At 44.5% G+C, this 26,987-nt stretch overlaps 1 protein-coding gene across 1 annotated transcript in view; it reads left to right on the top strand.

Annotated features, from left to right (window-relative positions):
- The window catches only part of LOC116631676 (guanylate cyclase soluble subunit beta-2-like), a 62,733-nt gene that overhangs the window by 20,248 nt on the left and 15,498 nt on the right, over positions 1-26,987 (top strand). Inside the window, 11 exon segments of the mRNA XM_032403084.1 lie at positions 9,183-9,254; positions 9,257-9,339; positions 13,653-13,752; positions 14,606-14,812; positions 15,810-15,914; positions 17,151-17,254; positions 18,793-19,007; positions 20,567-20,889; positions 23,262-23,410; positions 23,959-24,105; positions 25,962-26,116. Coding sequence (XP_032258975.1) covers positions 9,183-9,254; positions 9,257-9,339; positions 13,653-13,752; positions 14,606-14,812; positions 15,810-15,914; positions 17,151-17,254; positions 18,793-19,007; positions 20,567-20,889; positions 23,262-23,410; positions 23,959-24,105; positions 25,962-26,116 — 1,660 coding nt within the window.

Raw genomic sequence — 26,987 nt, 5'->3', positions numbered from 1 at the left:
AAATCACGAGGTGGGAGGTGACTCTAGACTTGACCCAAAAAGCTGGAGTTTTGACAGAGCTTAGGACATAAAAGAGCAACAGAGCTTGAACCGGATGGTGGGATAAAGCTCTCCTTCATTCTTTCCTTGATTTTCTTTCAAGGGATCCCAGAAGCAGGAGGCTGTAGTGGCGACATCATGCGGGCTCCGTTTGGTTCCGAGCCCTCTGCCAAAGGGCGTCTTGTCCACGTTCTAGAAGGAGCGCCAGGGGTTGGATTCTGCTCTGGCATGCAGATGTGTGACCTTGGGCCGGGGATAGAAATTCATGGAGAGTTGATCTCCTCCTCAAAAAGAAATCATACTGACTTCAAATGGTCATGGGAAGGAAGGAATGAAACAGACAACAAACATGAGGCACTCAGCAACATGTGGGGACCAAAGCAGGTGCTCAGCAAATGTCAACTGAGTCTGACGGGGGTGGCAGAGGCATTTCTATGTTTGGTGTCTCTGGCTTTTGTCCCTTAGAAGTAGGGCTAAGCTTGGCTGTTCGCCTTAAATGGCTGTAGTATAATGTTCTGGGCCCTCTGAGCAGTGACTGGTAAACCACACACAGCCCATGGGCCAAATCTGGCTCCCTGCCTGTTATTGTAAGTAAAATTTTATCGGAACTCAGCCGTGCCCATGTGTTTACATACTGTCCAGGGCTGCTCTTGCACGGAGCTGAGGCACTGCAGCAGAGCCCTGGAAAACTGAAAATATTTACTATTTACCCTTTGCAATTGTCACCGAATGCTCTGCAGAACGGATCTTCTTCAAGATTTTTTTAAATCCCTTTTTACTTGAGAACCGCTATGGACCAAATTATATTCAACCCCCACCACATTCCTATGTTGAAGCCCTAACCCCTGATGTGATGGTATTTGGAGATGGGGCCTTTGGGAGATAACTGGGTTCCCATGAGGTCATGAAGGTGGAATCTTACGATGGGAGTAGTGTCCTTATAGGAAGAGGTCTCAGACCACTGGCGCTCTCTCTCAGGAAGCATGGGCATGTAGTCTTTCTCTCTCTCTCTCTCTCACACACACACACACACACACACACAAATCCCCAGCCCCACATCGTGTGAGGACATGGTGAGAAGCCAGGAAGAGAACTCTCTCTAGAACCTGACCACATTGACACTTTAATCTTGCAGTTCCGGCTTCCAGAATTCTGAATAAATAAATTTCTGTGGTTAAGCCCCCAGCTCATAGTATGTTGTTACCACAGCCCGAGCGGACTGGTGCAGGAACTTGAGAAAGTTTTTACAACTCCAGAAAGAACAATTTCCTGTGTCTAATATCACACCCAGGCCATTTTGTAACTGTGTGTGATCATGAACACCGTTTGGGGTGGCCAGTACCATTAGCAGAGAGATGCCTTCCCATACCCACCCCTCATGCTTTCATAATTCCAGACCAACCAATACATTTGGAAGCAGCAATGATTTTATAGACTTTTGTAGATTTTATAGTGTGTGGGGCTTTCTACCAAAAGCCAAAGTCTATCACTGTGATTTCTAACTTCTTGTTGCTTATCCCAGTAATATCTCTTGGCCTATACCTGAAGGGGTATATAAGTACGGTGAGTGCATTTTCAAATAAAAAGTTGGGATGTGGGATGCCTGGGTGGCTCAGTCAGTTAGCACCTGCCTTTGGCTCAGGTCATGATCTTGGGGTCCTGGGATCGAGTCCCGCATCAGGCTCCTTGCTCAGTGGGAGCCTGCTTCTCCTGCTTGCTGCTCCCCCCGCTTGCACGCGCTCTCTCTTTCTCTCTCTCTCTCTAACAAATAAATAAATAAAATCTTTAAAAGAAAAAGGTGGGATGCAAAATTGAGTAAATACATGCATGCGTCTTGGAGTCAGGATGGCTCTGGGAAACATGGGCTGTAGGTTTCTCTCTCTCTCAATATATACATGCGCATAAATATATACACACACACATACACACTGATATATATATTCCATGAGTCAGAGAGAGCATGGCCCTGCCAGAAGGCAGTCCACAGGAAGGACATTTAACTGTTTAACAAAATACACTGGTCAGTTGAGACAAACTCTTCTCTCAGACAAAGAAAAAACCTCGCTCAGTTACCACTCGTCAATGCTTTGCTTTCCAAGTGAGCTCCAGAATGTAATTTCCCTACCTTTAAGCAAATTGTTGGGACTTTTCCAGACCACTCTGCCACTGCATAGCTCTGTGCCTTCAATGAGCATAATTCAGGATGGGACCAGATGGCAGGTTAAGCATTGCATAAGGAATTGTCTGTGTATGAATAAGTGCCTGCTTAGTGTGTAAGTGGGTTATTAGTGATCTGAAGTGACAAAATGCAAACCACTACACAACAGCCATGCGGCACAGCTGTGTCAGTCTAGACTGCTTGCTAAGAAACCGACAGTCAAACACGTTTCAACAGTTAGCTACCGGCGAATGCCAACGAGCCTTCTCGGCACTTGCCCCTTTTATAGTAAGAGTGACAATGTAAAATTGACAGGGTCCCGAAATCAGGCATTATGACGTTTGATCTTTACCATGACCCTCTGAGGTGGGACCAGTAACCCTGGAAAGGTGACCACCTGAGGTTGAAGACTTGAACTCTGGCACGTGGACTCTGAGCCCCGTGCCCAAGCGCACAGACCGGAGGAGAAGCTGACCGGGGGGCACGGGCTCTCTAGCAAGGACTTTGGGATCAGAGAGACGGGGGTGAACCCCTGGCCGTACCGTCCCGTAATAACTAACACAACCTGGGGCAAACTCCCCATCGGTAAACAACCATGAAACCTATGGCCCTTACCTCAGAGGGCCCGTCCGAAAGATGAAGTACAGTAACATGAGCCAAGTACCTAACACAGAGCAGATACTCCACAAAGCTGACCCTCGCCCTGTCCCCCTCCCCCGGCCTTACCCAGGAGGCCACTGGTTGGGTCAAATGCTCTGTTCCAAGGTTTGCTGGGAAGCAGGCACCTTGTTACCTGCTTCATCGCTGCAGAGGGCCTCCCACCTGAGCTGGTGTGATCTATGGCCCAGCTTCTTTTTCTCTATGCCCTGGTAAACGTACTGCTGCATCTGGACCCCGACCCTCCCAATTTAAAGTCTGTTTCTTCCTTGCAACCTATTGTACTCACATGGGTAGCTGTTTCCTGCTTTTTTTTTTTTTAAAGATTTGTTTTTTGAGAGAAAGAGAGGGGTGGAGGAGCGTGCACAGCATGAACATGAGCACCAGTGGGGTGAGTGGGGGAGGGGCAGAGGGAGAGGGAGGAGCCGATCCCCGCTGAGCAAAGAGCCCCATATGGATGTGGGGCTGGATCCCAGGACCCTGGGATCATGACCTGAGCCAAAGGCAGATGCTTAACCACTTAACCGACTGAACCACCCAGGCGCCCCCTCCTGCTTTTAAGCTCCTTCCTCCTACTTACAAAAGATTTCTCCTACCTATTATCTCATACCTGGCTTAGGTGATATTATTTGAGAAGGAGAATATTCTAGATGAATGGCTTTTTCAGATATCTGAAGCTTATTCCTTTGGATACATAAGCCTTGGGGAAAAATTACCCATTTTTGATGGAAAATTTTCTAAAATGTACTGCATACACATCCCTGTCTTGTGGGAGAACACATGCTTCTCTGGGCCCCTCAGGTGGGTCACTATGAGGAATAGCTCTTGTTCCCCGTATCTGGGTGATGGGAGGTGGGCCGGGGTCTTGGAGGGGCAAACCTGAGTGGGCCCTGTGCCCATAAGGCCCAGCATAGGCAGCTGTGGCTCTGTGACATTCTTCTGCCTGTCAGCCCTCACTCAGGGGTTAGCAGGTATCCTGTCCCCCAGCCCTGGACAGCCCACCTCGGCTCTTTCCAGTCCCTTGAGCCATCACCCAGGAAGAAGTCAACATTTCCTGGTGATGCTGAAGAGCCAGGCTTGTTGAGACAGAAAATTTGAGTTTAGACATCATTCCAATCGAAAAGCTACTTAAAAGGCTCCATACCGCTTCTGGGAAGCCAAGCACCTCGAAAATGGACACCTCCTGAGAGTGATTTTCCCGCCAACAAAGAAGCCTCCCATTAAAAAACAAAACAAAAAACCAAACAACCCTTTTAATAGAATGTCTGTCTGTCTGTCTCTCTCTCTCTCTCTCTCACACACACACACACACACATACACACGTAGAGAGAATTGTATATTCAAGCACTTGTGTCCCTCACCCAGCTTCAATAATTATTAATATTTCACCAATCTTGTTCCATCTCTCTGGTCTCTCCATCCTTTTTCTGGTTTTGTTTTTCCTGGAATATCTTAAAACAAATCTCAGGTTTCCCATAATTCTACCCATAAATATTTCAGTATGAGTCTCTAACAAGATAAAGACATTTTAAAACATAATCATAATGCCTTGATTATACCTAACAAAATTCATAATATTACAGAGGCCCAGAATCCAGCTGTCTCTCAGCTGGCCATGGAGAAATGTGGTCTTTGTGGTCTTTTTATATTAGATTTACTAAGGTCTTTTCAGGACAATCAGCAAAAACTTTTATTTTGACGTAATTTCAAACTCACAGGAGGTTTGCAAGAATAACACAAAGATTTCCCATATACTTTTCATCCATATTCCCCAAATGTTAGCATTTTACTATATTGGCTCTATCCTTCTCTCTGTATCTATAATTTTTTTTCCTGAATCATTAGTATGTTGCAGATATGATGTCTCGTTAGCCCCAAAAATTCTCTTACATAACTACATTATAACTATCAAACTCAGGAAATGAACGTGTATGTAGGGCTATTATGTAATCTACAGACGTTATTGAGATTTTTCTAGTTGTCCCCGTAACATCCCTTAGAACAAAAGAAAACCTTGGATCATGGCAGTTGTCACATCTCTTCCATCTTCTGACATCTGGAACAGTCCCTGGGTCTTTCTTTGGGTTTTATAACATTGCAATCTTTGGCAAGTTCTGGTCAGCTATTTTATAGAATGCCTCTCAACTCAGGATTATCTGATATTTCCTCTTGATTCAATTCACGTTGTGCTTTCTTGGCAGGAAGACCACAGAAGTGATGTTTTGTCCTTCCCAGTTCATCATAGCAGGGGGCATATGATGTCCATCTGTCCCATTGTCCCGTTATTGGTGTTAACTTTGATTGCTTGGTTAAGGTGGGACCTGCCAGGTTTCTCTACCACATCATTCCTGTCATTCCCTTTGTAATTAGTAGTTTGTGAGAAGATACTTTGAGACTATGCAAATATCTAGTTGCTTCTCAAACTCCTCCCTCCCCAGTTTTAGTACTCATTGGTGATTCTTGCCTGAAGCCATAATCACGGTGGTGGCCAAATGGTATATTGTTTCTTTTACATTTATTAGTTGGATTTCTACTGGGAAAGAAAGGATTTTCCCCTCTTTCCCATTTATTTATATCAATATGAACTCTTGATTATGATTTTTTAAATAGGTTGTGATCCTTTGATTTCATTATTTCTTTTGATGCTCAAATTCTCCAAGATTTAGCCAGTGGGAGCCCCTTTAAGCTGGTCCCATTGTCCTTTTGACACATCATCATTCTTTGATTATTTCTTTACTTTCTGGTGTGACTAGATGTTGTAGGCTTGTCTTATCCTTTCTCTGCCCCAGCCCTGAAATCTACCATTTCTCCAAGTAGCCCTGAACACACACACATCCATCCATCTAAAACCATGATGGGTCTTTTTGTCTATTATGGTAGATTTGCTAATCTACCCCACAGACTTCATTCTGTTCTTTCCCTCTCCTTAACTGTAACTTCCTTCTCACGCAGTGAGGAACTTGTTCCCCATTTTTCACAATATATTTACTTATATGCTTAATCCTCAAATGTTCAGAAAGTCATTTCAAAATTGCTTACCAACACCATTGTGGGAAGGAAACCTACTAACTACAGTCAAATATTTATCTAAAGTTTGTTTGTTTGTTTCTGGGTTTAGCCTGAAGACAGAGCAGTGTAAATACTATGTTCAAATGTTACTGGGTTAATTTTTTTTCCTGGGTAATTAGATTATTCAGAACTATTCTGTTCAAATACTATTCTGTTAATCTGTTTCTGTTTGTATTCTATCTCAGGGCTTTCCCTATCCTCATTGACTGGATTTGTTTTCTTTATTTTCAGTATATGAGTCATTAACATGATTCCCCAAACCAGAACTGTCCAAAAAATTATGCTCAGAGAAATGTCAGTCCCCCACCCTCCACAATTTTTCTAACCTTTCTGCCTCATTCCCACCAATGCCCTGTAGGTAAGCAATCTCAATAGTCCCTGATTTATCCTTCCGGTGTTTCATTTTGCACAAATAAGCAGATAAATGCATATTTCCTTATATCCCATGATTTGTTACACAAAAGATAGAATACTAAGCCTACTACAGATTCTCCTTTGCCCTATCCAAACATATGTTAAGGCACCTATGGCTCTTTTAGTTTTCACATCTTCTTGCCATTTCCTATATATCCCTGACTCCCTGTGACTTAGAGAATTCACAGAATCCTAAATTCACTGACCTGAAACGGTGTAACAACACAACACAGGCATTGGTCTTTAAAAGTTACCTTTGTCTTCTGCTAGACAAGCATTCTCAACCAAGAATCCGAGAAGAAGCCCCAAACCCAGCACGGATGGAAGACGCCGCACCCAAACCCGAGATCCATGTTCAAGCCACCATTAGTCTCTGAACCAGCTGGCCTTTCCTATTAACAGAGCTGGGTGCCCAGGAACAAAATAACCAGGGTCTGGAAAAAGCATCTTCATGGATTTTTGTAGGTTTACAGATTTAAGAGAAAAGTCAAGCAGGTAGTCTTTCTACACAAGGCTGCCACTGTCACTTTGCTATACCTTGCTTGGCTTGCAGACAGCCCCGTCCTCCTGAGCGTGGTCCCCGGGAGGAGGAGGCCTCTGGGATCTGTGCTTTCCTGGCTGGTAACAGGATGCACCTGCTCAGCACTCTAGCCCGGGGGGGACACACAGCACAGCTGTTTTTTCTCAGCTTGAATAAGCTAGATTTAGCAGGAAAGGAGGGGGAAGGGGGAAAGAGAAAAGAATGATTCCACACCTGTCCATGTACTTTTCAGGAGTTCTCCCAGGGACTCATAAGCAATGGAAAGGACTTGAGTGGAATTTATTTCAGTTCTTTGGGGCTTAGCATGTGGCTCGTGATTGCTATTATACACAAGTCTGCCTTCGTCCAGGTCGGGATGGACCCACAAGCAGAGAACGCAACAGAGGCAATTAACACAGGCCAGTCCCACCTTCCACTCTGCCGTCCCAAGCTTTGTCTAGATTCAGAAGACCTGGCTAGTGTATTTTTGGAATGTATGTATAACTCATCCCTGATAAGACCAGACCAACTCAGAACAGGAGTCTGTCCTGCTCAGATTGCAAAACAATTATCTGCTCAAGAGTCTGGGTGTGAACAATGAGTCGTAGGTAATCTGCTTCTCTGACCATCTCAGGAAGCAAGTAGAGGCTGGGAAGTGCCCAGACCTCCTCTGATCCCCTGCGCCCCCCGCCCCACAGGATTTGTTCTTAGATGCCGCAAGAGACCTGGAAACCCCTTGCTGTGAATTCCAGATCCAGCCAGAGCATCACAGGGCCCTCCAAGGATCCAGCCAGGGATTGTGGTGATGGTGAATTCCGCAGGTCTCCCGTGAGCCTGGGCATTCCAGACCTTGTCCCAGCCCCCGAGACCTACCAGAGTCACCACACCACAGTACCTAAGAGAATGTTCTCTCACAGATGCGCCAGGCCACCAGCATCCAGGAATGCCCTGTCTCCCGTGTCCGTGATGACAACCCGTAAGCAGTCTCACCCTGGAGGAGACCTCTTGTTTCTTCGCTGCTCCAGAGACTGTGGGATGTGGTATAGAAATCACTGAATTTAGGGCGCCTGGGTGGTTCAGTCGTTAAGCGTCTGCCTTCAGCTCAGGTCATGATCTCAGGGTCCTGGGATCGAGCCCTGCGTTGGGCTCCCTGCTCTGCAGGAAGCCTGCTTCTCCCTCTCCCTCTGCCTGCCACTCGCCCTGCTTGTGCGCTCCCTCTCTCTGTCAAATAAATAAATAAAATCTTAAAAAAAAAAAAGAAATCGCCGAATTTAGAGTTAGAGCCTCTGCCTCTGGTTTGGGTCAGTTCACAAAGATGACTCAATTTCAAAAAGGGGACACCTCACCTGTAATAAAGGGGATGTGATAATAAGATCAGCTAGCTTACAAGGTTTTGGCAAGTGCCGAGCAAAATATTTGGTGATTTTGATTAATGAGTACTTAATGATTAATGAGTGTTTCAGGAACCATAAAATATCCTTTAACAAAGACTCCTGCCTCAATAAAGCGAACCATCATGTTCTGTCTATTGCAACAGTGCAGAGAGCGGTGGCAGCCCAAGCGAAGGACAAATCTACCCTCAGGTATTTATCAAGCACCTCCTTCGTGTCTGGCACAGAAAATGTGTAGAATGAGGTCATTGCCCCTCAGAACCATCACATGGTTGAGAAGAAAATAAAATGCAACACTTAGGAAGAGTCCTCAGGATGACGTGGGATATTCAGAGAGATCTTTATGGAGGATGCAATGTGCAAAGTGCACCCCACAGGGAAACGGGGACGGGGAGAGGATGAGCGAGAAAGGGGAAGTCATTGCAAGTATTTGGCATCATCAAGGTAAGTTTGTCAGTACTGCTTCTTAGTTGCGGTAGTAGTTCTTTCTCGGAGATTGCTTTTTATTTCACTTCAAGGCCATTGGATTAAAGATGTCTAGCGCTGGTAGAGGAGACTGCAGAGGGCCAGACACCGCCCTGCCCAGAGCGAAGCTCGTTCCGGGCTCCAGAGTCAGCCAGCGTAGGGATCCGACAGCTTCCCGTCCCCTTCTGGACCGTAGAGGAATTGCCGCCGTGGGGGCCACAGAAAAGCCTGGGGTACGGTTAGGAGAAACTCGCGCTCGGTGCCAGGGCTCTACTCTTCCTCACGGTGGCGCCGCGCCAGAGACGTTATGGGCATCTTACTGCCCAGGAAAGTGAAACCTGTGGGAGCCGCTCAGTAACGTCTCACACAGGCAGGATTTGAACCCTTTGGAGATGAAGGAAGACCACCGGAATGAGAAGGAACACTTTGCCGGTGCTTTTATTTTGGGCCTATGCTTTGGGTTCCACAGGTGGGTCCATGGAAGCCATTCTGAAGCTCTTTGGAGAATACTTCTTTAAATTCTGTAAGAAGTCTGGCTACGACGGGTACGGACACTGGGAGGAAACCTCACGGAGTTTATTGAAAACCTGGATGCCCTCCACAGTTACCTCGCACTATCTTATCAGGTGAGGCTCCCTGAGGCCGGTCTTGGTGGCTCTAAGGGGAAGCAAACGCCTGAGGCAGTTCTGGGTCATTGCCCCCCACCCCCACCCCAGGAGGAGTGCAGGTGCAGGGGGCGGGCAGAAGCCTTGGTGCGCCGTGTCAGGAGTTCTCTGAGGGAAGGACTGGACAACGAACGCCTGTTGGCCACTCTTATAAGCTGGCCGGCAGCTGTCAAAGAAGGACAAGCTGAAGAGGACGGCTTTGTGACAGAAGGCAGCCTATTCCGATAGTCGCTGGTGTGGCTCTGGAATGAAATCTGGAAGATTGGGGCGCCTGGGTGGCTCAGTTGTTAAGTGTCTGCCTTCAGCTCAGGTCATGATCCCAGGATCCTGGGATCGAGCCCCGCATAAGGCTCCCTGCTCGGCCAGGAGCCTGCTTCTCCCTCTCCCACTCCCCCTGCTTGTGTTCCCTCTCTAGCTGTCTCTCACTCTCTGTCAAATAAATAAAATAAAATCTTTAGAAAAAAAAAATCTAGAAGATTGATCACAGCGGGAACAAAGGCAGGGAAACAATCAGGTTTCAGTGGATTTGCAAAATCGCTCCTCAGGTTTCCTGGCCTGGATGGAGCTGATAAATAGCTTCTGCAGCCAGATTCATTTTTTTCCTGTATCAGAAGGAAGGATGGGACAGGGCCAAGAGCCAGAGTTGGAAACCATCCCGTGCTGAGTAACCCATGGGGTGACTGCCCGAGGGGTTAAGAAACTAATTTCCCTATTGGGATATATCCTCCTCGAGTTCTTTCCTTGGTTTTCTTGCTTGTAGGCATCATTGGAAATTCAAATGCCTAGACTTCCTTTTCTTTTTTAGAAAAGAAAATGCTTCATTAAAAAGGCAAAATGGCATTCACACATTTTTTGATAATAGCTTATTTTATATAAAATTGTTTATATTTATTTTTAGGACTCTTTGTAGTTTACCAAGCTCTTTCTTCCCTATTTTTATATTGAATGTTCATAACCACCCTTGAGGGGTTGTCATGAGGATAGAATGGGAATATATAAATGCTAAAGTGCCTCCTCAACCATAATGCACCCTTATGCGTGTTCAATGGGAAAATTAGTATTTTCTCAGTTTTTCACATAAGGAATAAGAAGCTTGGAAACCTTAACTGACTTCAAGTAGGATGAGTAGGTGGGTCTATCCTGTCGTTATCATGTGAACTACTCAAGGGCAGAGGGAATAGAAGGAGCTCCAGCTATGGGGTCAGATGGGCCTACCGACCAGCTTACTAGCTGTGTGGTGCTCTCTCCGGACCTTGAGTTTTTCACTTATTCATTTAATAAATATGTATTAAGCATCTACTCGGTGCCAAGCCCTTTTTGTAGGCATTGGGCAAACACAGAGACAAAAAGGAATAAATAGGAAAAAAAATCCTATCTCATATTATTGTGTGAATTATAAGAGATCACATGTGGAAGTCCCTAGCATCGTGGTCAGTCTAGAAAAGGCATTTCATAAATAATAAAAACTTCCTTCTTTTCCCTTTTCTCTCTGTTCAATATGGCCAGTTTAAAAATGACAATAATTTATATGGCAACTTCCTTTAAAATTTCTTAGCTAAAGCACGGCAATTAGGATACAAAGAAATACAGTTGGGCCCCTTCAATAATCTCCCATAAGATTTTTTATTTTATTTTATTTTTTTAAGTTTTTTATATTTTCTTTTTTTTTTTTTAAGATTTTATTTATTTATTTGACAGAGAGAGACACAGTGAGACAGGAAACACAAATGGGGGAGTGGGAGAAGGAGAAGCAGTCTTCCCGCCGAGCAGGAGCCCGATGCGGGGCTCGATCCCAGGACCCTGGGATCATGACCTGAGCTGAAGGCAGATGCTTAACGACTGAGCCACCCAGGCGTCCCTCCCATGAGATTTTTTAATATAGCATCTTTCAGCTGAAAATTTGGCTAATACTTCAAGTCACAGTTCTGGAGGATGTTAATGTTCTCCCATTCATTCATTAAACCAAAAAAATATTATGCTCCAGATACTGTACTCACCATATTACTTCCTCTCTAATTACTGAATAAGGGTGGATAGGATTGAGGGTCTGAAGTCCCAACCCATTGTTTGTACACCCAACTCCTACTATCTTTCCCCTGGGGGTAGTCATCTGTCATTCCTTCACGTGCCAAAACCAATGCTAAAGGATAGAACTTCTCAGGGGCACCTGGGTGGCTCAGTCGGTTAAGTGTCTGATTCTTTATTTTGGCTCAGGTCATGATCTCAGGGTCGTGAGATCGAGCCCTGCGTCAGGGTCTGTGCTCAGAGGGGCGTCTGCTTGAGATTCTCTCTTTCCCTCTGCCTGTGGCCCTTCCCCACTCGTGCGTGCTCTCTCTCTCTCTCAAAATAAATAAATAAAATCTTAAAAAAAAAAAGAATAGAACTTCTCAGGGTGTAAGTGAGGATATTTTGCACATGATGAGGTGAATAAAATATATAAATGTTGTAATATGCAAGTTGTAATAAAATACATGCAGTGATACCTGATAGCTAGCTATAGAGCTTTATACTGGGCAGAACATTATAGATTGTCTCTCTAGGCAAAAGTCAAATAAGATAATGCTGACTTTTCTTTATGTCTGCGTCCAGTGATCTGTCAGTGCCTTAAGGCATACATTTCTGATTATAGCTGTGCCGTTAATCTTGTTTTTTTAGCTAACTTTCATTGGGTGCTAATTATGAGGCAGATGTTGGGCTGAGTAATTTATAAACATTGAATTGTCCTCCTTACACCCCTAAGATGAGGTATTCTTATTTTTTCTCATGATGTAGATGAGAAAACAGGTCCAGAGAGGTCAAATAATCACCCCAAGTTGCCAGGTCGTGGTGGCCGAGCCAGGATGCAACCCCACAGAAGCCTGGCTCCCAAAGACCATGCTCTGGTCTGCTTCCCATTGTTTTCCCTTTGCCCTGATTCTCTACTTTCATAAAACCCTATTTTAATCAAGAAATAAAAGTATAATCTTACTATTCAGAGAGTTGGATAGACTGACTAGAAGAATTAAAAACACAGACTTTGAGAAGTGTCTCTGGGAAGTGGCTTAGGCTGGGGATGAGGGGTGAGGGTGGAGGTGGTAGCAAGAGGGTGTGAATTTTTCATTTTACCCTTCTGGACTCTGTTATTTATTTATTTATTTTTCACTATGTAGGGCTTGGGTATAATTTTTTTAAATAACTTTTTAAAATATTTTTTTTCCTGTCTTATTATATGCTTTTTATATGTGCTGCCTCAAATCCTCTTAAGATTTAATCAAGATGTAAACATGCATATATACAAATGTATTTTCTCTATGTATATGCTTTTAGATTTTACATATATATATATATATACATATTTGTTTTTAAAGGAACTCATTTTATTTTATTTTTTATTTTTTTTAAAGATTTTATTTATTTATTCATGAGAGACAGAGAGAGAGAGAGAGAGAGGCAGAGGGAGAAGCAGGCTCCCAAGGAGCAGAGAGCCCGATGCAGGACTCGATCCCAGGACCCTGGGATCATGACCTGAGCCGAAGGCAGACGCTTAACCATCTGAGCCACCCAGGCGCCCTAAAGGAACTCATTTTAACTGGAAACCCTCCCACCATAGAAGAAAGCGAAGATCTTGGTAGGAACCCACCTCACTAAATCTCTTCCCTCACTCAGACCACAGGCTGTAAGCCTGGGTGCTGAGCTGCCTACTAATCAATGTGGAGGGGGGAGGTTGTTTCTCTCAGGGGTTCCCCCAGGCAAAGTCTTCATCCTTATTTCTTGACATACATTTACCATGAGATGGCACATACTTGAATGTCCACATTTGTTCCCAGAGAAAGATGATCTCTTCTGATGTATCTTGATTTTCCAAATGTGCAACGTTACATTGCAGACGGCATTTTACTTCCATGATGAGAAATGAACTCTTCTCCAAATTGCTCTGAGCTTCTGATCTTTCTGAGGGTGAGGATGCCCATGGCCACTTGATCACAGGCCAAGCAGCTGGCCCCGTCTTGGAGTGTGGTTAGAAGCAGCACACATGGTAGGAAGGCTCACTGGGGTCCAAACATTGCTTTACCCTTACTTTACCTTTGACTCCACTGAGCCTGTTTCTTCCTCTTTAAAAGGAATATATATATATTCCTTTTAAATCCACCATGGTGGATTTTATGTGATTGGAAAGGGGTTGGAGATACAGTTTTCTAGGCTGTAATGGGTAAGTACTGTTGCACAAAAGCCTCAAAGGCATAATTTAAACAACTTGTGTTCACTGGGAGAAACATGTCATGTCTTCTGATTAGGAGATGAACGCACCATCGTTCCGCATGGAGAAAGGAGCAGATGGGAAAATGCTTCTCCGCTACTACTCTGATAGGAGTGGTCTGCGCCACATCATACCAGGTATGAGAATATCTTAACCGGTACCACAGTTATGAGGTCTCTGGAGTAAGGATGGTCTCCCCGCAAATTCTCCAGGATGGTTAATAGCCAGCCCAGCTCTTCCATAATCTGATTCTTTGCCATCTTGATCATTACTCCCAAAGTCTTTGGGCCATTAAAATAAGTTCCCAAAGTGCTAAAAGAAGGAATAATTTCCATTTTTATTTTAACATTTTAAACTACATGAGTATTTACATAGTTATGATAATTCTGCATATATTATTTTGTATCAACCTTTCTTTGTGTATTCAGCATTATGGAGAAAGCATCCTTCCATGCTTTCACATCGTCTTTGAAACCCATTTTCAATGGCTGAGTGATACTCTATATTGTAATTAACTAGTCCCCTATTGTTGAATTTTTAGTCGATACTACTCTTTTGCTATTCCTGTGGTGAACATCTTCATGCATGATTTTCCCATGCTTATATTATAACCCTAGGATAGATTTCCAGAGCACCTCTTTTTAAAACCCGATCCTTAATGCTTTTACAACTAAATTTTGTTTACAGTATTTCTAGAGTTTGTTTAGTGAGTTAATTGCCTTCCTGAAATAAACAAACAAATGAATAGATGCTGAACTAGAAATTAGAGTGGCAGGGCTATATTTGGTATCCAGACATATATAACTTAAACCTCTTCCCAGAAGTCATTTTATTTTTAATTTTATTAATCTATCATCTGCTGCCTGTCTTGATGCAGGGCCTAGGCTTAGTGAACTCTGGGATATTCATCTGAAGTCATATAACTTGATTACAAGTTTTGCTGACAAAACTGCCTCTTGCCATCCCCTACCATAAGGTGTCCTGTTGTAGGTGTCATTGAGGCTGTGGCCAAAGACTTCTTTGACATTGATGTGACCATGGATATCCTCGACATGAGTAAGGAAGAGGAGAGGACAGGAAAGAAGGAGGAGCATGTCGTGTTTCTGGTTGTGCAGAAGTCTCAGAGACAGATGAGAAGGGCAAAACCAAACAGGTTACAAAACAATCAGGACATCCAGAGAGACCAAGGGGTACTGGGTTTGCTATGTCTCCAGAAACACAGATCCTCCTAGTGGAGGTACCCAGTCTCAAAACAATCTATGCAAAGAACAGAACCAAATGGACCTTCTAATAGTGGATTTAAGGCAGAGTTTCTCAGTCTCAACACTATTGACATTTTGGGCCAGATAATTCCTTGTTCTGATGGGCTATGTTGTGCATGTTTCGCAGCATTCCTAGTTTACCCACTAGTTGCAGGTAGCACCCTGCTCCCCGACTCCTTAGTTGTGGGAATTAAAAATGTCTCCAGGGATCATCAAGGGTCTCCAGGGTAGGGACAAAATCATTCCTGGTTGAGAACCGCTGGGTTAAGAAAACTTGGATAAACATTGGGAATTTTTCAGGGATGAACTTTAGCCTGGAACATTTTCACCTCTGAAAACACCGATATGAAGCCCAGACATTTGGATTTGGTGGCTTATTTTGCAATCCTTCTAAAATAAATTGACCTTTCATGTCCTTAGCGCCCACTTCTATAGCTGGGGCCAGTTACGAGTCTGGAGTCAATTCCTGATCCTGTGATTGGCTGCCTCAATTGCAACTTGTGCAGTGAACATTATCTTCTTAGGTCCTTCATATATTAGGTACACAGCTCTCTGTGTCCACACAGCTTATATAAATATCCAGATAATTCTGTGATTCCTGGAACACACAGTGTTTATATCTTAGAGCATTCAAAGCCCCCCTCAGAGTCCGTTCACTACGGAATCTTCAACCACAAGAAGAGAAGATGTTCATGTGTAAATTTTCTGCCAGTCCTATCTTGAGATTTGTAAAAAGTCCTTGTGGCCTTTGGCAGAGAAACGACATGAGGATTAACTAGATAAAAATCTCGGGGAATAACGAAGTCTTGCTAAAATTGACCTTGTAAGGCCTTGCTATTCCTCTGGTCCCAATTACAGCAAATGGGGCTTGTGCCTCTCCGGTCACATGACCAGACACACATGCTTCTCTCCCTGCCATCTGCAGGCCCCAGAGGCGGCTTTCCTTAGGATGAAGGAGAAATATTTGAGTGTCTCTGTTTGTCCTGTGAAGAAATCGCACTGGGAAATTGTGAGAAATATAGTCATGTTTGGAAAAGGTGAGTGGGCTGTTCTCCCGACCTTGGCTCTCAGAGCAGAATAGTTGCTTGGTGCACACAAATGGGGGCAAAGTCTTCTATGATTATGATGTCACTGATCTCTGCAGAGCTTGGCTTTGGCAGGCATGATTTTTAACTTTAAAACATCAGACTCTAACTTGCCTTCCTTCGCCCCTTTTATTTGTGCTGGGTGACACAGAGACACAATGTCCCCAGTAATCGGGGAAAGCCACTGGAGAGAGGATGGGCCTCAGTTCCAGTTGGTGACTGTGTTGAAAGGAAGGAGGATGAGCACCGACATAGTCTCAAGAACAATGAATTTTCTATAGCTTCTCAGGCCTTCTGGACTGGGATGCATTTCTGGCCTAGAAGTCTGCAGTTAATAACCATGGTGTCCAGTAGTGCAAAGGACACTGGATCAGGAGCCAAGAAAGCAGATTTCTGGCTCTGTCCCTGAGGAGCTGTATGGCCCTGAACAAGGTCCTCCATCTTCTGCGTGAAAAATGAAGGCATCAGGCTCTGAAGGTGCCCTTGTTGACACCGAGCCTGTCTCATGATCAGCACTAATGACTGAGCCAGAAGGAGAGCCCCGCCCCACTGGGAGCCCGGAGCTAGAGCCCTCCCCATCATGCCCCATGGGTCATGGTGACATGCATCTGGGAGGAGGTCTGCAGGGCTCAAAAGCCTGCATTTTGAGTCCCTCAAGCCATGGCAAGCGAGTCAAACACACAATTGACATCCTTTGTCTGGTAGATTTTCATATCAAAAAGGCTCCATTTCGAATCTCTACCCCCTGCCAAATAGGGCTGTTGGTTAAATTTTCATGTGCCACCCAAAACTGTCAGTCTAAAAAGCTCCATGGCAAATGTCCCTGACGCTGGGCCGGGCACACACGCTCTGCTTTGCTAGCTCATTGTCTGGCTGTCACCGTTTCAATGCCGGCTCTGTTTTCATGGCGAGACATACTCAATTGGCCCAGAAACTCTTCAGCAGCGGGCAGAAACTTGGCAGGGGGTGTGTGTGGGGGGGGTGCTTCTCAACCCAGGAGCAAGTTTTCTGTTTGTTTTAATTTGGAAGAATTGCTGTGGCCATCTGGAGACGCTGAGGGAGCCTGTGATGGAGAGTGGGGACTGCTCTTTGCCCATGAAACATTTAAGACACTATCCTGAGCTCTGTTCTGTGCCAGGTTGGTGGTGTGAGCTGCTTGTGAACAGGACTCTCTTTTCCTACAACCAGGGCATCTCGTGAACACCTTTGTGCCAGTTTATCCCGAGCGGCTCTCGATTGAACAGAAGACGTTCTGCAATGCTTTTCCTTTCCACATTGTGTTTGATGAATCAGTAAGAGGCCCTTTCCCTCTGTAGCTTGGATTAGGGTTAAGCTGGGAAGGGAATATGTCATATAGTCTTTCATGGCTGGTGGGGACTTTCAAGTCCCTGAGAAGTCCCTAGGGTTTGGGAGACTAGGATTTAGCCTGGCATGACCATTGACTTTTCATTTTGGCATCCTCCAGAAACCAGAATGCAGGCTCTTCTCCATACGTAGGGGTCAGGAGCAGCACCAAGGGGTCTAGACTAGTGAGTGCACGGGGAAGGTTTGTCATTAGAGAAAAAGGAAGTGACACCAAAGTTCATGCCACCAAGAGACGAAAGAACACAGTCAATAATGACAGGGTGAAATTTTAGATGTGACTCCTTGCCGTCCTTGTGGCCACTGTGGACGCCTCAATCCCACCAAGCTTCTCTTTCTGCATCTTTAAAGCAGGGGAGAGGTCTGTGCCAACTCATGCCACTGTTTTGTGGGAGTTGTGAGGATGACCATTAATGGAAAACGTTTGGTTGTTATCAATTTCCTTGGATAAAATTATGTCAATCGAATTGATTATGAGCTCACTTAAAGGGCAATTAGGCAAAATAAATTTGGTCAAAAATATCAGTTAAAATGGCTTCAGGTAATTGCGATTTTCTCTGATATTTATTTGAATGCAGAGACATGTTTGAATCATCACCTGCCAGTTGACTGCTGGATAAGGGTTCTATGAAATTTACTCATTTGAGGGTCAGCTCTGCTTGCAAAGAATTGATCTGAGGAAATCAAACACTCCTATAAGAAACAACTAGGGAATTATAAAGCAATGTGCTCTGGTGTTTCCCTAGTGTCATGAGGATATTATTATCGCTACCATTAATGTTTTAAATTCTGATGTATTTTAAAACTCCTTTTTCTTTTTAAGTTTTGGGTGTAGAATAACAGAACAGAAATTTAATGGTAGTTATTCTATAATGTTAAGTTGACTTCTGTAACCTAACAGACAGCCCATGGTTAGTGACATTGTTTTCTGGGGCAGCTTGTGTAGACATTGGATATTTTATGTACAGGATACTCATTTTGCTTCTTCCTTCCGAGTGTTCCCTGGAGATAGCAGGGAAAGATGTCTCCTCATGTCTGTGATGGACTCCTTCACCCAGGCCTGGGTGTCAGATCTAAGCTACAGAATTTGCTAGTTTCTTTATTAATGAATTCTAAAGGGAGGGAAGGGGCAGAGAGTCAAAGAGAGAGAGAGACAGAAAGAGACAGAGACAGAGAAATCCCACAGAGTTAGGGAAGAACCGTTAGCCCAATTGAGACTTTTAAACTCTGTTTCTTGTTAGTCAGAGATATGCTTTTGAGCACCCCATACTATCCTTTTCTCTTTCAGAGATTAGCTGCCAATTTGATTTTTAAAATAATATTTAATATTTCTATGGTGTCTTTTCCATCACCGATCCTTTCTCCCCCTTAGTGAGTCACAGAGCATGCAGAATGGTATTTCCAAGGGAAAGGGTATGGTGCAGGTTGCTCTCTGTTTCCCTGTCTTACATCTGTCCTCTGTGGAGAGCTGAGGCTCAAGCAAGCTGGAGTGAATATTCAGAAATATGTCCTGCGACTCCAAACCCAGAAGATTCAATTAGATGAGTATTTCTCCATCATTCATCCCCAAGTTACCTTCAACATTTTCAGCATCTGCAAGTTTATCAACAGCCAATTTGTCCTGAAGGCACGAAGAGAAAGGATGCCTGAGGCATGGAAAAGTCAGCCTGCACTCAAACTCCGAGGGAAGGAGCTCACCCCTTCCCCATCGCTCTCTGCCATTTGGGCCATTGCTCAGAAAGGGACCAGGCAGAGTTTTCCAGTTTTCTCAAAAAAATTGGATAGAAAGCGGGAGGCTGCCACTGGAGAGTTGGTGAGAAGCTTTAAAGCCCCGAGTGCACCCAAGTGGTGGTGCTGGGATGGTCACTGAGGAACAGATTCAGGAGAGAATTAAGGCAGAAGTTGGCGACTGAATGGATTGAATGTCGGGGTTGCAAAAGAGAAAGAATACTGAGGCTAATGATTAGGTTTCTTGCTTGGGTAACTGGGTGATAAGGGTGTAATTAGCTGAGAAAAATACAAGCTGTGAACTCCTTGGGGGCAGGGACTTGACTGGTTTGAGTTACTGCTGTCTCCTCAGTGCCTAGAATAGTGTACCCCGCTCAAAACCTGGGCTAGGTACACGTGCGAGGAAATAAACAGATCAGCAGAGGGGACTGAAGGTGAGATTAGTTGCAGACAACCATGTGTAAATATTGATGACTAATTAAAAACATCACTGTTGATGGGAGTATAAATTGTTGCAATCATTTTAGAGGGCATTTTAGCAGTATGCATCCAAAATGTTAAAAATGAGCACATTCTTTGTCTCAGTAATTCCCTAAGATTATATCCTTAACAAAATAGCCATGATCATACACAATGACTTACCTTAAACTTGGCCATTGCCATGTTGTTTATAGACTGATAAAAGGGACATAATATAAGCAATGCTAGCTAGTTGCTTAAATAAAATAGGGTATAATCAGTGTAGGCAGCAAAAAGGTATGATCATATCCATATTTATGCTATTTAAATGAAAAATTTTAAATGAAAAATTCAGATTACAAAAAGAAGATGGCAGATAACCCCAGTTTTTAGTAATCACCTGAGTGGTGTGATTATGGGTGACTTTTATTATTTTCTTCAACTTTTTTCGTTCTCTGCCATGCATGCATACTGCTTTTATAATAAAATAATAAACATATCTATTTTTAAGGAACTATGCACCTTGAGTCCAGGAAGCAGGGTTTCTCTGGAAATTCAGATTCACTGTCAGCATGATGTAGGCTGCCGCTGTGGGATACTAAGATAGAACACCTAGACAGAACCCTGGGGAACACCAGCACTGAAAGAATGAGCAAAAAAAAACCCTAAAGGAAAAATGGAAAGAAGTCAAGGGAATCTCAGAGAGAAAGCAGAGTCAGGGAAGTCTCTGGAAGCGCGGTTTCAGGGAGGCGGTTTCTGCATTACACCACCCAACAGCAGGAGGGCTCAGGAAGGGGGAGAGACAGACTCGTGTTGGAGTAGGTGTCTTGGAAGTAGGGACGGGGCCACCTCCAAGTAAAAAAAGGCACTGTGAGACAGGGAAGATGAGTAAATGGAGACAGGAAGTCTAGATTGAGCTCTCAAGAAATGTGGCTGAAAGGGAAGGAGTGAGACCGTGCAGGGGATTCAAGGGCATATGGTGTGGGTGACGATCTGGTGACGTCACTCACCTGTTGGTGACGTGCTATGTTGTCGCATTCCTCTCCGTGATGGGAAGGCCAGATGATCTGGATGGAGTCTGTGCGCTGCCTGATGTACCTGTGCTCCCCGAAGCCCCGCAGTCTGCAGGAGCTGGAGGAGCGCAAAATGCACCTCCCTGACGTCGCCCCCCATGACACCACCAGGGATCTCATCCTCCTGAACCAGCAGCGACTGGCTGAGATTGAGCTGTCCAACCAGCTGGAGAGGAAGAGGGAGGAGCTGCGGGTCCTCTCCAAGCACGTGGCCATAGAAAAGAAGAACACAGAGACCCTGCTTTATGCCATGCTGCCCGAACATGTGGCCAACGAGCTGAAGGAGGGCAAAAAGGTTGCCGCAGGTAGAGCGTTCCCTTCTCTTCGTGGGGACCTCTGAGCAAGAAGAGGCAGTGCTCCTCAGCGGTTAGGGCACAGGCTCTGAAACAGGACAGATCTAGCTTTGAATTCTGGCTCCGTCACTTGTCAGCGACATGACCTTGGGCTGGTTATGTAAGCTACGTGTCCTCAGTTTTCTTCTCCCAATATTAATAAAAATAGAAAAAATACAATTGTGAAATATGGATTAAATAGAAATGCCTGTCAGCTACACCCACCTATATCACGTTCTCTAAGACCTGGAAGAGTGGCCTGAGACTGGCCTCTGTCGGGGACCACAAATAGAGTTCTTTCCTCAAACCGGAAATAACATGCCCGCACTTGACCTAAATCATGGGGTGCCTCTAAGGACCATTCTGGGAGGAAGGATGCTGTGTTTACTCTGAACTCACTTTCCATTTGTCACGGGTGTGTGTTCACCCCCAGACACACGTGGCAAAGCCAGTCAATGCCAGGGTGCTGTCAGGTCTTGAGGACCCAAAGGAGTTCATAGTCTTGTGGGTTTGACAGATATATACAGGATATATTCATGGGGGATGGGGTAGCCAAAGGAAGGGAAACTCGTGTGCATTAAGGAGCTATGATTGTGCCAGGATCTGGATTAGACATTTTCATATAGGCCATTTCATTTAATTTTCTGAACATTTCTATGAGGGAGGTGTTAGTATCCCACACAGCTGAGTGAATTTACATTCACCCCAGTTTATGAGTAAACGAATTGAAAATCAATCAGAAGTCCCTCTAACTCCAGAATTCATACTTTGTCCATAACAAAGGTGTGGAAACACAGATGCTAGGGAAGTTAATAAGTAGAAGTCAGAAAGAAAGATACAGGGTCAGGGGCTATGAGGCTTTACATAAAGTGTATGGCACTTGAGTTAAACCTTGAGACTGTATTTCAGCAAAAAACCAAACAAACAAACAAAAAAAACAAGAAGAAGGGAGAGGCATTGCAGGAGAATGGGATGATAGGAGCGAAGGTGAGGCAGAGTAAGAAGGTGGTTAATCACAGATGGTATGAATTATAATTAAGGTCATCTGGGGGCATGAGGTAAAGAAGGGAAGAGGGTTAGATATTGAAGCTTAGGGAACACCTATTATTTAAGAAGGAAGAAAAGCCGGTGGAATATATAAAACAAGATCAGAAAGGTAGGGAGAATATGAAGAGAGAATGGTAGGCCAGAAGCCAAAGGGAAGAGAAAGTTACATGAACGGGAGATTATTACCAGAGGTGTAAGTAACACAGAAAGTACCCAGCTCTGTTCAAGGAGTCATACATTCAGTCATCCACAAATATTTACTGAGCATCTACCATGTGCCAGGCCGTGCTCTAGGCGCTGGGGATATAGCAGAGACCAAAAAAGTCTCTCATCTCATGGAGCTTATAGTCCAGTGGGGAAGACAGGCAATAAGCAAATAAACAATCCCATATAAAATAGGCCATGTAAGGCATATGGGCTTGGGGGCAGCAATGAGGCTAAAAGGGTAGAGTCGAGGGACTGTTATTTTAGATAGAGTGGTAAAGGAAGTCCTCACTGAGGTGGTTACATGTGAGATGTGAGACAGAGCTCCTTGGATATTTGAGAAATGAGGGGTCAGGCAGAGGAAGCAGTGGGTGCAAAGGTCCTACGCAGGAGGCACTTGAGAAACCCAAGGAGGTCAGTGTGGCTGGAGTGGAGTAAGTCAGAGAGAGCGTGGAGACGTGAGGTCAGAGAGGTGGCGGGGACAGAGGGTCCCCTTATTGGCCACGGTAAGCATTTTCTGTTTTAGTCTCAGTGTGATGGAAGTCGATGGATGTGAGGCAGAGGAGTTGGGGGTCTGACTTAAACAGATCATCTAACTGCTATATGGAAATTCTCAGGACCGGAAGCAGCCTGATGCATTAGGAGGATGTGCTGAGGATATGGTGGCTTTCTCACCACACTTGGATAGCGGAACTCACCACGTCATGGTGACCAGTCTCTATCAGCCCTGCCCCCGGGTCTCTGCCTCAGCCTACCTGCCAATGGCTTCTCTGTCAGCCAGTGCCCACCCAGCCCGTTTCTGTCCTGCCATGCCTCTCATCACACCTTACCGGGTGTTCAATTATGCTTACGTCTCCTCCACTGGACTGGGAGCTCAAGGGCTGAGGTCCTGTCCGCTTCACGTTAGGTGATTCTCCCCGCATGATGACTGGCTCATAGCAGGCCCTCAGGGAAGGTCCGCTGGCTGAATGGCATCCGGCTCCTTCACCCCAAGGCACAGTCAGATTTGGTTCCCAAGGGGCACCTGAATCTAGAATTCATAGGATTATTATTCCATATCCTTGCCCATCACTGACACCTGGTTTATGTTGCAGGAGAATTTAAAACCTACACGATTCTTTTCAGTGATGTGGTGACATTTACTAACATCTGTGCTGCCTGCCAACCTATCCAAATAGTGAAGATGCTGAATTCAATGTACTCCAAGTTTGACAGATTAACCAGCGTCCGCGAGGTCTACAACGTAAGTGTTTGCGAACCGTGGGATGTGTGCCACGGTGCGCTCAGGCAAGAGCTCCGTGCTCAGCCTCCCTGATCTTCGTTGGTCTGCGGTTTGGTGTGGATGGGAGTGGGGTGAGCGGGGAGAGCTAAAAGGGAATTGGAACTATTTTAGGAATTTTAGTTTTTTTAGAAATCCTTTTATAATACTCAGTGCTAAAATGCCTTTGAAGGGCACCCCGTTTTCCCAGGGAATAATTCTACCCCTTGAATTCAGCAAGAAGTCTAATCTAAATAATGTATGTCTACTACATAGCATCATACACTAACCCAGGGGCTTTGTCTTCTCTGGAACTTGTTTCTGCCAGAAGCAGAAAGGCCTTTGGGCTCTCTCATGGTTGTTTGTGGAATCATTTTTCTTCTTCCCCCTTCCCTCATGCTCCTCATCCTCCTGGCAAATAACCACCAGCTTTAATATGGTCCTTCTGTCAATACATGGAAAATGACAAAAGTATTTAGTCATATGTTTAATGCATTCAGGAGACCCTCTGAATGTCCCTTTGCCCCTTACAGGTGGAAACAATAGGAGATGCTTATATGGTGGTGGGGGGCGTCCCAGTGCCTATTGGAAGCCATGCTCAAAGAGTGGCTAACTTTGCCTTGGGGATGAGAATTTCTGCAAAAGAAGTCATGAATCCTATTACTGGAGAACCCATCCAGGTAGAGAGAAACTGAGTACTTTGCTGAATACCAACCATCTCACGCACGCAAAAGTAGAATTCTGCTTATTAGTCTGTTCAGATGGTTACTGGGTATGTTACAGTGATTAAAATGGGTGGTTTCTCCCAACTCTTGTCTTCTCTTGCACATGTTTTAAGTAATCAAGATAATAGTAAGGATATCATCATCCCAACTTTTCTTAAATTTCAGAGGAGGCTTTGGAGCTTGGGATTTTCATGGGATTCCCTGCAAGCCTTTTTGCCCATAGTGCTGAGCACATCTCTCCATTTACTCTGCAGGGCTCAACCCATTTTGATAGCTGGCTTTTTTATAATTCCGGCTTTTTAATTTGAGCATTCAATCCAACAAGTGGTTCAGGTTTACTGAATAGCCAACCCCTTCCCACCCCAAGGGAAACTGTGTATTCGACATGCCTTCTCAAAGGTTCAGGAGTCAGGCTTAGGGGGGAAACTGCCCTCAGCAGTAGGCTAGACACCAGGGTGCTATGAGATATTTAGAATAGCTTTCCTCCCACCATGTGGCCCTGAGTGAGACATCTGCTCACCTCTCTCACAGGAACCTACTCTTCCAAGCATGAAAGTTCGTTCACACTATAAAAGATGGATAATTTTGGAGATGAAAAGTAGGTGTCCTCTTCTGTCTGCTCAGCAGATCCTAGCTGCCCTGAGATGTCTTAGAGCAGTGTTTCTGTGGTTTAAAATGTAATCCCTTCTCTGTTTCTGGCAGGCAGCTCTTCAAGATAAACTACCCAGCCAATTCAAAATAAATAAAGACAACCTTAAGATGGAATACGAGTTTTCTAAATTACAGCCCCTACATAGGAGATTCTGAAGATGCAGTCCACTCCCCCTCATGATGAGTCTGACACTGAGAAATGCTGCAGGTTCTGGTTATCGTGCCCACTGTAGCCTTCTGAGCAAAAGCTGCTTTTAGGTAGTTCCAGGAAGAACACATCCACAATACTCAGCCCATCAAAAACACACAGATACAACTGTTGAAAAAAAGCCCCAGTGAAAAATCAAGATGGGAGAGAAGGAGGGAATGAGAGAAGAAGGTCAGATAAGAGATATGTGTTTCGGTTAAAGGGCTGTAATATAAGCCACTGAGAAAAAAATAATTGAAAATATACTGTTGTGTAAATAGAGTGTGTGTATAGGGTTGTGTGTGTGTGTGTGTGTGTAAGAGGTGTGGCTGCAGAGATGACGGTAATGCTACACCAATAAGAACGAAATTAAACAGTGAATTCCGGGACACTCTCAGGGTAGATTTACCAAGAAGAAAACAGGACAAGATGTTATCAAGTTTAAGATAAGAATAGGGACATGGTTAGGAGCATCATTAACTATCCACCAGAAACAACATACCCTGTGGGTTTATTTAAGGAAGTAGGGAAAAGGACCTGAAACATTTCTCTCTCAAGAGAATTGAGATAAGATAGTACTCTTGGAGATCTTCTATTATTTCATTCACACAGCCTTCAGTCTACAGGTACTGAGGTCCTACTATGCACGAGGCAGTGTTACTCGGTATTTGACAGGCTCCTTTTCCTATAGGAACAGGCAAATTCATCTTTGGTAAAAGAAAGAAGAAAGTGGTTACCCCTGCAGAGAGGGATGGAACTTCACTGGACAGGGGCACAAGATAATTCTGCGAGGTCATGAAAGTAGGCTGTATTTTATTTTGGATGGCAGCTACAGGGCTATACGCTCTTGTCAAAACTCATGGAGCTAACTACTTAAGATCTGTCTTCTTATTTTATGTAAATGATACCTCGATTTAAAAAGAAAAGCAAGAGTATTCGATGGTCCCATTTCAGTGAGGTTCTCTCTGTGCAGATCAGAGTTGGCATCCATACGGGACCAGTCCTAGCAGGTGTGGTGGGAGACAAGATGCCCTGGTACTGCTTGTTTGGTGACACTGTGAACACAGCTTCTAGGATGGAAAGTCACGGGCTTCCTGACAAAGTGCACCTCAGTCCCACGGCCTACAGGTAGCCAACCATGTATTCATGCCTTCCTTTGACTTCCCCTACTTCCAGAATGCACAGAGTGCCCAGCCGCCATGGGATGGGGGTTGTGAAGGAGACCTATGGTTCTTCTTCCATGCCACCCAGGCTTACAGAAGACATTGTGTCGGATAGTAAATATTATTGAACCTCTACTATAAGACAGCTTTGCTCCCAAGGAACTTATGATCTAAAGCAGAGACTGGCAAAGTACAGTCATAGGCCAAATCCAGCCTGCTGCTTGTTTTGTAAATAAAGTTTTATTGGAACACAGCCATGCTTTTTAATTTCCTCGTTATCTATGGCTGCTTTCATGTGACAACCCCAGAGTTGAGTAGCTGTGGTGGAGGCTGTCTGGCCTGCAAAGCTGAAATTATTTACTATCTGGTCTTTTACAAAAAAAAAAGTGTGCTGACCCTTGGTCCAGTAGAAAAAGAAAGAAATATTTGACAAAGAATTATTTTGAAAGCATGATAAGTACAATGATAAAGATAAGCATAAAATATTATTTAAGAACTTACCGGAGGCCAGCCGAATTCTGTTCTAAGTTCTTTTACGTATGTAAGTTCATTTACTCTTGCAACAGCTCTATGAAAATGTACTATTATTATTCTTATCTACAGATGAGAAAAAAAGTCAGGCACAAAAGGTTAATAACGTGTCCCAGGTCCCAAGTCCCAAGTAGGCTAGGAAGGAAAAGTGTCTTGGGAGCCTAGGTGAGGGTGCCGAACCCAGTAAAGAAATCCTTTGTGGGGGAGGAGATTCCTGAGCTGAATCTTCAACAAGGAGTTCAGAGTAGGATTTAGCCAAAGCTGAGGTTTGGGGAGTGAAAAACCAGCAGTACAAGCACAGACAG

Source organism: Phoca vitulina, unplaced genomic scaffold, assembly GCF_004348235.1.
Source record: "Phoca vitulina isolate PV1807 unplaced genomic scaffold, GSC_HSeal_1.0 scaffold5, whole genome shotgun sequence".
Classification (NCBI taxonomy): Eukaryota; Metazoa; Chordata; class Mammalia; order Carnivora; family Phocidae; genus Phoca; species Phoca vitulina.
Note: the sequence above shows the minus strand (reverse complement) of the source record. Positions and strands in the feature narration are given on the sequence as shown.